Source organism: Echinops telfairi, unplaced genomic scaffold (assembly GCF_000313985.2).
Source record: "Echinops telfairi isolate 266 unplaced genomic scaffold, ASM31398v2 ScPeMD7_36;HRSCAF=134, whole genome shotgun sequence".
NCBI classification, from domain to species: domain Eukaryota; kingdom Metazoa; phylum Chordata; class Mammalia; order Afrosoricida; family Tenrecidae; genus Echinops; species Echinops telfairi.
In genome coordinates, this window is record NW_022103934.1 from 549,018 (window position 1) to 561,769 (window position 12,752).

Here is a 12,752-nt window from a genome sequence, read left to right on the forward strand (position 1 = left end):
CGGGCGGGGGGACCATATGGCGCTGGGGCAAGCGTCCTTTCGCTCGCGAGGCGTCCGTTGACGGGGGCAGGGCCCATCCACCTGGGGACCCTTGCCTAGGGCCTGATGTGTGGCATGACTGACAGCTGGGGCCCACAGGTGGGCTAGGGCAGGGGTGGGGGCCCAGCACGGAGAAAGAGTCCCTGCCCCTTTGCTTCCCTGCAAACTCGTTCTCCCGGAACGCGGGGTGGGGCGAGGGCCCGGCAGGGACCTGGGCGGCCGGATCCTCCAGGGGTGTGTGTAGGTGGGGTGGGGGTTCCTGTGTCGCCGCTACTCACAGTCACGTCCTGGAACCTCCCAGTGCCCAGGAAGCAGCCCTAGACAAACGGGGAAACGGAGGCCCATGGGAGCCCGAGGGGGTGCTGGAGACCTAGAGGAAGCAACATCGGTGTGTGGGCAGCTGTCAGTCGGTCAGCCCAGCCCCAGGACAGATGCCAAGGAAGGACCCAGGGTGGGAGATGGCTCCCTGGCCTCTCCCAGGGGCTGGGGTAGGGGTGAGTCAGCGCTACTTAGAGGGAGATAGACCGGCCCCTTTGGTAAACAGACAATGGCAGTGCCCTCCTGAGAGCAGAGCCCGGCTTTCAACCTGGGCAGATTCCTGAAAACCCGCGACTCGTTGGGGTTAGGAAAGGAGTTAATTGCAGTTTGAAGGGAGGCAGAGCAGGCACCCCATGGCTGACACCTACTAAACTCAACACTGGGCCTGGAGGGCCTCCATCCAGCTGACAGCTTCCCCCCCCACACCTGGGCCATGGGCCAACTACTCAGCCCCGGGCAAAGTCCACAGGTGCACCTTCCCCTGTGGTCGGAAGAGGTGCCCATTCCCCCACCAATACCTGTATTCAAGCCCTGGCTTTGCCCCTCCCCCCTCCATTTCCAGATGCCAGCCTTCTTGTCTTTGGGGCTCAGTTTCCCCCCTTGTTACAAAGACCTGGCTTCACCGGGAGGCCGTGCCGATTAAACAGCAGTCATGGTTCCTGAATTCTACTGATTACCAGACACTGCCTTCTGCCATTGTGTCCTAAGACCCTCCCCCTGCATGTGACCACCCTGAACTCAGTGCAGAAGCACCAGCCAGCACAGAATAGGTACTCAGCAAACGGGGAATCAATAAACCCAGTTATAACCAGCTACCCTCTCCAACTAGGGACACCGTCAGACGTCCTCATTCTCCAGGTGGGAACATGAGGGATAGACCACGGGATGTGCCCAGAGCCACCTGGCCCCCAAGTGACAGCTCACACACTGCCATCGAGCCGATTCCGACTCACAGCAGCCCCGTAAGACAGAGTAGAACTGCCCCTGTGGGTTTCGGAGACTAACTCTTTACCTGGAGTGGAAAGCCTTGCCTTTCTGCCAAGGGGCAGTTGAGTGGGCTCCAACCTCTGACCCTGCGGTTACAGCTCAGTGAGTACCCTACGATGCCACCAGAGCACCTTCTCCAAGTGGCAGAGTTGGGATTTGAACCCAGGCCCGGTGTATGCCTTGAAGCCATTGTGCTTGTTAGATGCGGTCGAGTTGGTTCTGAAGGAAGCCCCCCCTGGGCCTGGGCCGCCCTTGTCCTTATGTCTGAGCCCACTGCTGCAGCCATGGTGTCCGTCCATCTTCTCATGGCTGCCCTTCTCTTTTACCAAGCACGAAGTCCTCCAGGGACTGATCTCTCCTGGTTGTATGTCCAGAGAGTGTGCGACGAAGTCTCGCCATCCTCGCTTCTAAGGAGCAGGTGGGTTGTACTTCCAAGAAAAAATCTGTCAGTTCTGTGGGCAGTTCTCGGTACTTTTCATATTCCTCATCGGCACTGTCATTCAGCGGCATCAGTTCGTCAGTCTTTCTTATTCAGTGTCCACCTTCCACGCACAGATGAGGTGATTGAAAATACCCTGGCTCTGGTCAGGTGCACCTTGGTCCTTAGGGCGACGTCCTGGCTTTGCCACACTTTAAAGATGTCAACGTGCAGTTGATTTACCCGATGCAGGGCATCTTTGGATCTGGTGCCTTCTGCTCCCACAAGCATGGATTGAAGCCACTATGGGCGGGGGTTTATTCTCTGGCAGGGCACCGGTGTCCCCTCACCTGAGACATTAGGGCTCCCCTGTGGGAGGCTCCCTGCCAAGATGGCGTCAGCCGCAGAGCCGCCCGCAGGCCCTCGGGACGCGGCAGACCAGAACTTCGACTACATGTTCAAGCTGCTGCTGATCGGGAACAGCAGCGTGGGCAAGACGTCCTTCCTGTTCCGCTACGCCGATGACTCCTTCACGCCCGCCTTCGTCAGCACCGTGGGCATCGACTTCAAGGTCAAGACCGTCTACCGTCATGACAAGAGGATCAAGCTGCAGATCTGGGTGAGCTGGGGCCTATGGCCAGGGGGAGGGAGTCTGTCAGCCCAAGAGAGGTTAGGGTGTCTCCTGGGAAGTCCTTACCTGTCTCCTTTGGTTGTCAAATGGGGTCCATGGGGTAAGGCTCCAGAGGTAGGGGATGGGGTGACCCAGAGCTACCCCCTCGTGTTTGACTGCTGGTGAGGATTGTCAAGGAAACACCAACTTCAGGGTGTCCACCTGAAGGGTAGAGCTGTATCTCCCCCATTAGATTGGGGTGGGGGTGGTGGTGGCAAGCAGTATTCCCTTGAGAATGAATCCATGCCTCCTCCATCAGACTGGGTCCTGTGGGTTGGCCCATGCCTCCTTCATCTGATGGGGTTTGTGTGGATAGGCCGGTGTCTTCCCCCATGAGACTAGGGCTACAAGGACAGGCCTGTGCCTCCCCATCAGACTGTGTTTGTGTGGGCAGGCATAGGGCCCTGCCGGTGGGGTGGGGAATTGGGTGGACGCCAGCCCCCTGACCTTGCTGTCTGTCCAGGACACGGCTGGCCAGGAGCGCTACCGCACCATCACCACTGCCTACTACCGCGGAGCCATGGGCTTCCTGCTCATGTACGATGTCGCCAACCAGGAGTCCTTTGCCGCCGTGCAGGACTGGTGAGTCCTGTGAAGCCGCCGATGCCCTGATCTTTGCCCTCTGCCCTCCGGCCCTTGCTCACAGCCCCCAAACCCCACAGGTCCACCCAGATCAAGACTTACTCCTGGGACAATGCCCAGGTCATCCTCGTGGGGAACAAGTGTGACCTCGAAGACGAGCGTGTGGTGTCCACCGAGGATGGCCGGAGGCTCGCTGACGACCTTGGTGAGTGTCCTGCCTGCCGCAGGCCTGGGACCCCCCCGGAGCCCGCTCTCAGGGGCAGCCATCACGAGTGCTCTGGGTACCCGTGAAGAGCATCGCCTCCACTCAGTTTTAGGGGATTTACTCACGGACGCCCCCACCTCCCTGAGGCTCATGCTCTGAGACCACCCCCCAAACAAACAAACAAGAACCCCAAACTCCCTCCCTTTGAGTTGATTCTGACTCATAGGGACCCGACAGGGCAGGGCAGGGCTGCCCCTGTGGGTTCCCAAGACTGTTAGCTCGTTGTTTTTTCTTTCCTCAACTTATCGGGAGCTCCATCGAGCAGTATTGTACAATTGCTACCACAGTCAGTTTCTTTCTTCTTAAATTCCTCCTTGGTATCTGCTCCCCTCCCCTTTACCTCCTTCCTCCCCCATCTTTCTCCGGAGGAGCAGGCTGCCAGTTTTGACCCACGGACCTTGCAGTTAGCAGCCCAGTGTGTAACCACTATACCACCAGGGCTCCTAGTCAGAGCCAGCAAAGCCAAGGCTGGCGATTTCCCCTCCAAGCACGCCTGTCCTCACTGGGGCTGCGGGGTCTGTCTAGAAGCATGAGAGCTACCAGGAAGCCATGGAAACCCCTCAGATGGGCACAGCATGGGATCCAGTTCACTTTAAAGCACCTGTACCCAGGTGGGTACCGCACAGCCATGCCAAAGGGCGAGGGCGTCTTTATGGCCTGGGGTGGCACACTCCCTGGGGGAGATGGTTACGTGGAAAATCAAACTGCCGAGTATCGCGTGGGGTCCCTTCCTTTGGTCCAGGGCTTGTGAAACTTTCTCGAGGCGACGGATCAGATAGTAAACATCTTCGGGCTTGCCTGTCCGTGTCACCCATGCTCAGCTCTCCGTGAAAGCGGTGGAAGGCTGTGTGTGGATGTGGCCGTCTGCAGCTAGAACCTGGTTTATGAAATAAACCAAATAGATAAGGATTCAGATTCGGGCTCTGGCTCAACGGTTGCCAATCCCCGGGGGGAGTATGAAACAAAAGAACATTGGCCTGTTTGCCTGGAGAAGTTTTAGAGGGAAACACAAGAATGCAGAAACAGAAGTTGACGGTGCGTGTCTGAGGGAGACCTGGTGGGCTGTTGGGTAAACATCAGATTGCTAACCATGAGGTTGGCGGTTCAGACCCACCAGCCGCTATGAGCGAGACCAATGAGGGGGCTGTCTGCTCCCATGAAGGAAACTGATCCAGGGTTCCTATGAGTCAAGTCGACTCATCGGCAGTGGGTGGGTGCCTGGCTGAGAACTGGGAGGTCTGGGCACCCTTGGCGGGAAGGGTACATTTTGCCGTCTACCTTTTTGAAGTGGGGAAATGGGATGATTCATGACAGTTGGAGCTAAAGGAAAATCCTGTCGGGGAACATGCTAGGCCTGCCCTGCAAGAAAGCTCTGCCAAGGCGGTGAGTTACCAATGCTTTGTGCTCACACGCTGCAAGTGGCCATCTAGTCGGTCTGACTCATGGCGACCCCACCCCTGCATGCAGAGAACTGCTCCGCAGGGTTTTTAGGGCATCACCTTTGGGGAGCAAGGTGCCTGCCTCCCGAGGTGCATCTGACTGCATTCAAACTTCCAACCTCCTGGCTCGTGGTTGAACAACTGTGTTAGTCAGGCTTGGCTAGAGAAACAACCTCATAGATGCTCATATGTGTATAAGAAAGGGCTATCTATCAAAGCACAGTTGTATATTGAGAAAACATCCAAGTCTGTAAGTCCAGTATTTGCCCGCATGTTGGATACTAGTCCATAAACTCTTCTTCAGACTCCCGTAGCACATGCAATGATGCCGAAAGCAGGAAGATCACAGGCCAGTGGGTAGAAAGTTGTGGATCCAGCATGGTGGGAGCATCTCAGCGCTGGCCTGGGTCTCCAGGAGCCTCCTCCAGCTGCCTCCAGCTCTCTGAGTGGCTCAGCAGCAGACAAGGGAAGACAGAGTGAGTGGGTCTGGCCTCCCGCGAGCTGTTTATCTCCGTCGCGCCTCCACATGAGGTCATCAAGCTGCGACCTGGTTGACAGGCTAGACTCCACCTCTTCCCTGAAGTTGACAGGAGATGACGTAACGGCCACAACCACTAACCCTGTCTGCTCACCCGCGACGGAGCTTAGCGTATCAGCCGCAGCCCACTCGCTGCGTGAATTTGGGCCGGTCACTTCCCTTCTCTTTTTCCTATTTGGGAAATGAAGGTGAGCACAGTGCCTGCATTATTTAGGAAATGGAGGTGAGCACAGTGTGCATCCTAGGGCTGCTACCCATCACCCTGGAGTTGATTGACATCTAAAGACTCTAGGCCAGAGTCCAACTGCCTCCCGGGGCTTCTAAATGGCTGTGGTCTTTCCCGAAGCAGAATGCCCCATTTTTCTTCCTTGGGAGCAGCTGATGTATTTGAACCACTGACTTCCCATCCACAGTCGGGTCTTTCAGCCCTGCGCCCCCAGGCTGCCTCCTGGGCTGGTGCTGTGGTGATGGTGTTAGGTGCCAGGACCCAAACACCAAACCCACTGCCGTTGAGATGGCTCCAACTCGGAATGCCCTAGGTTGGGTATCCGAGGCTATCGGTCTTTCACGGGAGCAGACGGCTTCCTCCTCTCTCCCCCTGCTGAGAGACCGGCGGGTTCAAACCACTGACCTTGTGATCAGCAGCGCAACGTGTAACGCTCCACACTGTCAGGGAAGGCCACGTGTGGACAGGGGTTCTCCCTTCCTCACTGTAAGACAAGGGGCTTTACCTCTCTGGGCCCCTGCGATGGAGATGAAAACACCCCTTGTCGGGGCCATTGGGAGTAAAGCGGGTTATGACGTCGGTGAAACTGTTAGAATGTGTGTTGTTAGGTGTATCGAGTCAGCTCCAACCCATAGCGACCCTGCACAACAGAACAAACACGGCCCTGCGCCCTCCTCACAACGGTCCCTGTGCCTGAGCCCGTGGGTGCAGCCGCGGCGTCAGTCTATCCATCTCCTCGAGGGAGGGACTTCCTCTCTCTTGCTGCCCCTCCACTTGACCAAACATGATATCTTTCTCTGGAGACTGGTCTCTCCCGACGATATTTCAAAGTATGTAAGATGGTCTTGTCATCTGTGTTAGTCTGGGTAGACTAGAGAAATAAATTCATAGACATGCTCATGTACATAAGAAAGGATTTTATAGACAAGAACAATTGAATATTGAAAAAAACATCCCAACCCGCTCCAGATCTAGTCCATAAGTCCGATATTAGCCCATATGTCCGATGCCAAGCTATAAAGTCCTTCAGACTCACAAAACGCATGCAATGACGCTGAATGCACCAAGATCACAGGCCAGTGGGCGGGAAGTCTTGTGGATCCAGTGGTGGTGGATCTAGCACTGGCAGGGGTCTGCATGTGGCTGTTCCAGCTCAGGGCACTAGCGTAGTTCCGTGTGTCTTGCCAGTAGAGAGTCTCTCAGGGAGTGAGCTAAGAGAGTCTCCTGCCTCCAGGAAGGAATACAGGAGTTCCCAGAATCCTCAGGAGAAGGCCATGTCTACCCAGAGACCTCGTTGGCTGTGTGATTACCTGATTGACAGGTTAGACTCTACCCCTTCACTCTGAATCCTCAAATTGACCGATGATTATAGATCTTACGGCACCATCCTTGTCTGAGGGGCGCTCTGGCCGGACCACGCCTTGTCTGCCGCCCTGTGGTGGCTCGTGCTTGGCTGTGACGCTGTACTCTACGTCACTGGTATCCCAATGCCAGCAGGGTCACGCAAAGTGGGCAGATTTCAGCACAGCTTCCAGACGAAGAACGAAGGAGGACTCAGCTCCCCACTTGGGAGGAGGAAGCCGCTGAAAGCCTCATGCAGAGTGTCGTTAGAGTGAGGAGCTTCTGTCTACATGTTTGCTTGGTGCGTGTTTCCAAGACAGCCGCTGGCACGTTCCTGGGTGATTCCATTATCCCAGACTCCTCCACTACTTCTTCTCCCTCACAGACCAAACCCGGAGGTCTTTCTTAAAAGTTGTGGCCCCACCCTCCCCCAACCCCTGGCTTCCCCTGAGCCCCGTCAGAACCAGCAGCCTCGGTGGCAAATCTAGAAGCGAAGGGCACCTCCAGCCCCGGTTCTCTTCCTCCACGGATTCCCTGGGATCTTGTAACTCCTCCCAGAACTATCTGAGCACCCACAACCATTGATGGCATGTTGGCTCCTTTGCTGGATTCCACAGAGGGCAGGCCTGCTGATCCCCCTCGGAGCACCCCACTGAGTACTGCTCAAAACCAGTCCTCACCCATCTACATGCGGGCGCCGCTGCAGCCTGTTCATGACCCCACGCCACCCCGCATGCTTAGGGGAGTCCTGACGGTGTAGCCGGTGAACCATCGGGCTGCCAACCAGAAGGTCTGTGGTTGTAGCCCTCCAGCTTGCTCCGTGGGAAAAAGAGGAGGCTTCCTGCTTCTGTTGCCAGCCTTGGGAACCTGTGCAGGCCCGTTTCTGCTCTGATCCAGAAGGGTTGCGATGAGTTAGAACCGATTCAGCAGCAGCTGGTTTTCTTCCCTTGGGGGCAGATGTGGAGGTGGTTGCCAACCGTTTCCCCCCACAAACACTGCCCCCAAATCGTGACACACAGCATGGTTTTTCTGATATGCTTCAGTGGCATGGAAGGGCAGGATGCCTTTCGCCCTTCTTGGTAGGCCTTGGTGTACGCGTGGAAAGAGATCCAGCTGCCACCTGGGATTCTCAGCCCTTTTGGAAAAAGACCCCTGGATGGGAGTTTCCCAGCCCATACGCAAGTTACAAATCAGGTGACCCCCAAAGGGGTCGCGACCCACAGTTGAGCACCACTGTCTTGGAGGAAGCTGTGAGGGTCAGACAGAAGCTGACCCTCACAGCTTCCTCCCTGGGAGCAGCTGGTGAGTTCGAACCGTTGACCTTGCAGAGAGCAGCTGAGTGCCTAATCGTTGTGCCACCTGCTGCTCGGCTACTCAGCGCGACCCTGTCCTGCCCCGATGCGTTTTAGACTACAGCTCTTTCGTTTGAAGAACTATAGAGTGCTTCACGAAGTTGCCTGCTGTCTCAGTGCAGGGGCCGGTGCTATGCTGCCGAAATGAGAGCGAAACTATAGCTCCTTAACGGAGTAGAAAGTCCCGTCTTTCTCCTTTGGAGCAGCAGGTGGTTTTGAACCGCCAACCTTGCAGTTACAGTCACAGGCCAATGCGTAACCACTAGGCAGCAAAGGCCCCTGTATAGTCTCCCAAAGACTTTAGTGTTGTAAAGCCGATCTCCCACACAGAGCCCTTTCGTCTGTAACACTTTGCTACACAACTTCAGTCGTGAGAAAAAACATGCTATCGCCGTCAGCTCCGCCGTTGTCATGTCTAACAGTCGCCCCAAGGATCACCTAGCATCCTTTCGCCCCAGTTCTCGCCAGTGGGAGCTAGATTTGCTTGGCATGAGTTTGGATTGGGATCCTCATGAGCCCACAGCTACTTTTGTCATTGTTATCCGTGAAGGTGGACACAGCGAATTTGGTTCCCCTTTGGGCAGGACACTCTAAGCTGCTCGGTGAAATTAGTTATGTTTTCTGACCTTGTGTCAACATTCTCTTTAAATTCCATTCTGGCGGTTCTGTTTTCTCAGTGCCCAGTTTCCCTGCCCTCTTGGTGTCTCACCTTTGCTTTAGAGCAGTGGTTCTTGACCTTCCTCATGCCGCGACCCTTTCATACAGTTCCTCATGGTGTGGTGACCCCCACAACCATACAATTATTTTCATTGCTACTTCATCACTGTCATTTTGCTGCTGTGATGTATCGGGGGACCCCTGTGAAAGGGTTGTTTGAACCCCAAAGGGAGAACAGCTGTGGTCGTGACCCACAGGTTGAGAACCGCTGCTTTAGAGTCATCGCTGCCCTTTCGGTCTGATATCGATGGTTTTATCACGGAACCTTGTGCTCACTTGGTTTGGGGGGTCTATTATTTGGCCAAAAGATGATCTTAGGGTGATTTCAGCTCGTGACCTAAAGAATATTTCAGGGCGGTCCTCTCAGGGAGGCCTCTACTCTCAATGGCCCGATGAGTCCGCACTGAGATCTGCATTCTGCCCTGTGTTTTGCTCTGTTCTACGTAGTGTGTCTGTTCTATCAAGGATAGGTCGCGGTGGCCGGGCGCCATCTGTTCTTCAAGGGCTCAGGATAGATCCGCTACAGTGATTGGCCTGGTGAGCTGGTGCCGACATTTTCATTTCCTTCTTTCTCTTTTACTCTTGATGAGTAACGACCAGTAAGTGTGTCTCAGATGACACTACTGGAAACCCTTTAAGATCCCAGAGGCTCGTCCCTTAATCGGATGCGGGACACGAGCTAAAGTTCTTCAGATCGAGAAAGCCAGTCTTGCTCGGTGTTTGGGTATGTCTTTTTGTTTTGTTTTAACCGTTTTATTGGCATGTCATTCCCGTACGATTCAAGCATTCCATCATGTTAAGGAGAGTTGTGCAATCATTACCATGTGTAACTCATGTGCTGCACCATTAAATGGTTCACCATCAGAATCAATCCTAAGAGCTGCGCAATCACCACCCCCATCCATTTTGGTCTTGCCTTTTATTACGTCTTCCTGAGGCTGTAGACCAAGGAACCAGGCCCAGCAAACTGCTGCCCACCCCAGGTGTTTTCTGTACAGCCTACAAGAGTGGCTGGGGGACCCTTTCAAAGGACAGCATCCAAGGAAGACGATGTCATGACATGTGAACATGATATGAAGTTGCCATTTGAATACGCATCAAAAGATGTAAGCCCCCTCATTTGTTTGCATATTGTCTGTGGCTGCTGCTGAGCCCGAGAGGCCAGAGGTGAGCCGTCGCACCTGAGACCACCAAGCCCCGAGCATTTACTCCTGGCCTGTCCCAGAGCGAGGTTGCTGACCCCACCCCGTGCTGTCACGATCCGATTTCTCTCTCGCCTGCCGCCCATCATTCCACTGGAGACACTGGCCTTCGTTCCATGAAGTGTCTCTGACTGGGAGTTTGCCTCTAGGTGCCTTGCGAACCCCAACCTGACACTCACCCCTCGGGGTCACAGCAGTGAGTGGCGTCGGCAAATCTGGTGCACGAGACCTCTTTCCAGTGTCGGAAAGCAAGGGTGTGACTTTGAGGACTGAGGGCGCCTGACCCCGAGCCATGGTGTTCTCCCTCGCCTCAGAGAGATGTGGAAGTTGGACGCTGAATTTTTTTTAAAAAGGCCGAAGATGGATCCATGCATGTGAATCACGGTGCTGGTGAAGGCTATTCAAAGCACCACGGACTGCGGAGAGGACAAACCTATCTGTCTCGGAAGAAGTACAGCCTGCGTGCTCCTTAGAGGCAAGGATGGCGAGCCTTCGTGTCACACGTTTTGGACATGTTGGCAGGAGGAGCCCCTTCCCCAGAGAAGGACACCCTGCTCGGTAAAGTGGAGGGGCAGCGAAAGAGAGGAAGGCCCTTCGTGAGATGGATGGACACGTGGCTGCAACCAGGACTCAGGCACAGGAGCCATGGCGAGGCTGGCGCAGCACCGGGCAGGGTTTCGTTCTGTTGGGCAGAGGGACCCTGTGGGTGAGCACTGACTCAGTGCCTCACGACGCCCACGCAGCCACAAGGGTGGGACAGCACCGGGCCAGGCGGCGACGTGTGCGGTCGTACACAGTAGGTGGCTACGAGTTGGAATTGACAACCTCACGCTAACAACGCCCGTTTCCGGCTGTGCTGGGCTGAGGCCAGAAGAGGGTCAGTGGTTGGGGAACCGAGGTCCCGGATTCCATTTGCCTGGAAAGAAACGCTCTCTTGAACGATCTGGCAGGGATGTTTCCACCCAGCCCTGTGCCAGCATCCTGGAAGCGGTTGCCCACACGCATTTCTAGAGAACACTGAGCAGCTGGGGGAGGGAGGCTGCCCATTCTGTCATTAAGCTTAAAATATCAGGGTACCAAGCAAGAGAGAGTATCTGATCCAGACTTTGTAGAAACACACACACACACACACACACACCCTTACATACCTCAACAAGTGTATACAGGAGTCCCCAACTTACACACACACACACACACACACACACACACACACACACACACACGAGGCTGCCCATTCTGTCACTAAGCTGAAGTATCAGGGTACCAAGCAAGAGAGAATATCTGATCCAGACTTTGTAGAAACACACACACACCCTTACATACCTCAACAAGTGTATACAGGAGTCCCCAACTTAATGAATGGGCTCTGTCCCTGCAGTGCTGTTTTAAGTAAGTTCTAAGTTTTTAAGTATTAAGTAAATTGAATCTCTCTCTTTTTTTTAAGTTATGATTGCCTTTTATTATTCGTGTCTATAAATCTGTGAAGATGATTAGAAACATTACATGCAAGGGGGCTTCAAAAAGTGTGTGTGAAAAAATGGAAAGATGATGAATTTTTGTCTGTGAACTTTTTGAAGCCCTCTGGAAGACACTTACAGACCTGAATTTTAATACGTACATAGCCTACATAAAAACACCCAAATCATTAAAACAAACAAAACTTGTTCTGACGAAGAGTTGGACAATGTTGGTATTAGTTGGTGGCAGTGAGAACTCCACTTGCGGAAGGTTCTAGAGCAGCGGTTCTCCACCTTCCTCACGCCTTAACCCTTTCATACAGGTCCTCATGGGGTGGTGACCCCCAACCATAAAATGATTTTCGTTGCTACTTCATCACTGTCATGTTGCTACTGTGATGAATCGGGTGACCCCTGTGAAAGGGTCGTTCGACCCCCAGGTTGAGAACAGCTGTTCTAGATCATCTGGGTTCTCCTGGAGAATGCAGAACCCTGTATTCTTGTCAGAAAGTTCGTGAGCATTGTTGTCTGGTCCTTGTGGGGTTTTTTCTTAGCCCGTTTTGCGGGGTAACATTTTACTGCATTCGAAATCTGCCTGGCAACTGTAGCAACCCGAGGTGTGTGTGGAGGCACAGATTCAAGCAGCCGAGGCCCCTGACGTCGCTTGGGGCCACTATGTGCTGGCAAGGTGCTTCTGACCCACAGCGCCGTCCTCTCGGCCATTGCCACGCAGAAGCCCATGGTGCCAGCCACGGTGTCACTCCGTCCCCTTGACAGTCTTCCGCGTTCTCCCTGACCCTCCTCTGTCCCAAGCATCACGCCCTTTTCTAGGGACTGGCCTCTTCCGAATATCGCGTCCAGAGGACACGAGACGCCATCTCTCCATCCTCGCTTCTAAGGAACCTTCCGGCCAGACTTCTCCCAAGACAGAGCTGATGGTTCTTCCGGCAGGCCCCGTCCTGGCAGTGGTTCTCGCCAACGGCACCATCGGAATGCTTCAGTTCTCCTTCAGTCTTAGGGATCATCGTCCGAGTGTCACACACCTGTGAGGTGATTGTAACGGCCACGGCTCGGGCCAGGTGCATCCAAGTCCTCAAAGCCTCTACGGCAGCGTTTTGAACAGTAAATCCTAAAACCGGACCTCTGTCAGCGATCACATGGAGGCTGCGCCCCTCTCGCTCGCATGTCTGACGAAGGATCT

At 54.6% G+C, this 12,752-nt stretch overlaps 1 protein-coding gene across 1 annotated transcript in view; it reads left to right on the forward strand.

Moving 5' to 3' along the window:
- Positions 1-372: 372 nt before the first annotated feature.
- Positions 373-12,752, forward strand: part of RAB3D (RAB3D, member RAS oncogene family) — an 18,852-nt gene continuing 6,472 nt past the window's right edge. The window contains exons 1-4 of the mRNA XM_004716793.3: positions 373-1,762; positions 2,094-2,381; positions 2,896-3,014; positions 3,095-3,219. Of these exons, the coding sequence (XP_004716850.1) occupies positions 2,154-2,381; positions 2,896-3,014; positions 3,095-3,219 (472 nt within the window). The 5' untranslated portion in view covers positions 373-1,762; positions 2,094-2,153. The remainder of the gene's footprint in view (positions 1,763-2,093; positions 2,382-2,895; positions 3,015-3,094; positions 3,220-12,752) is intronic.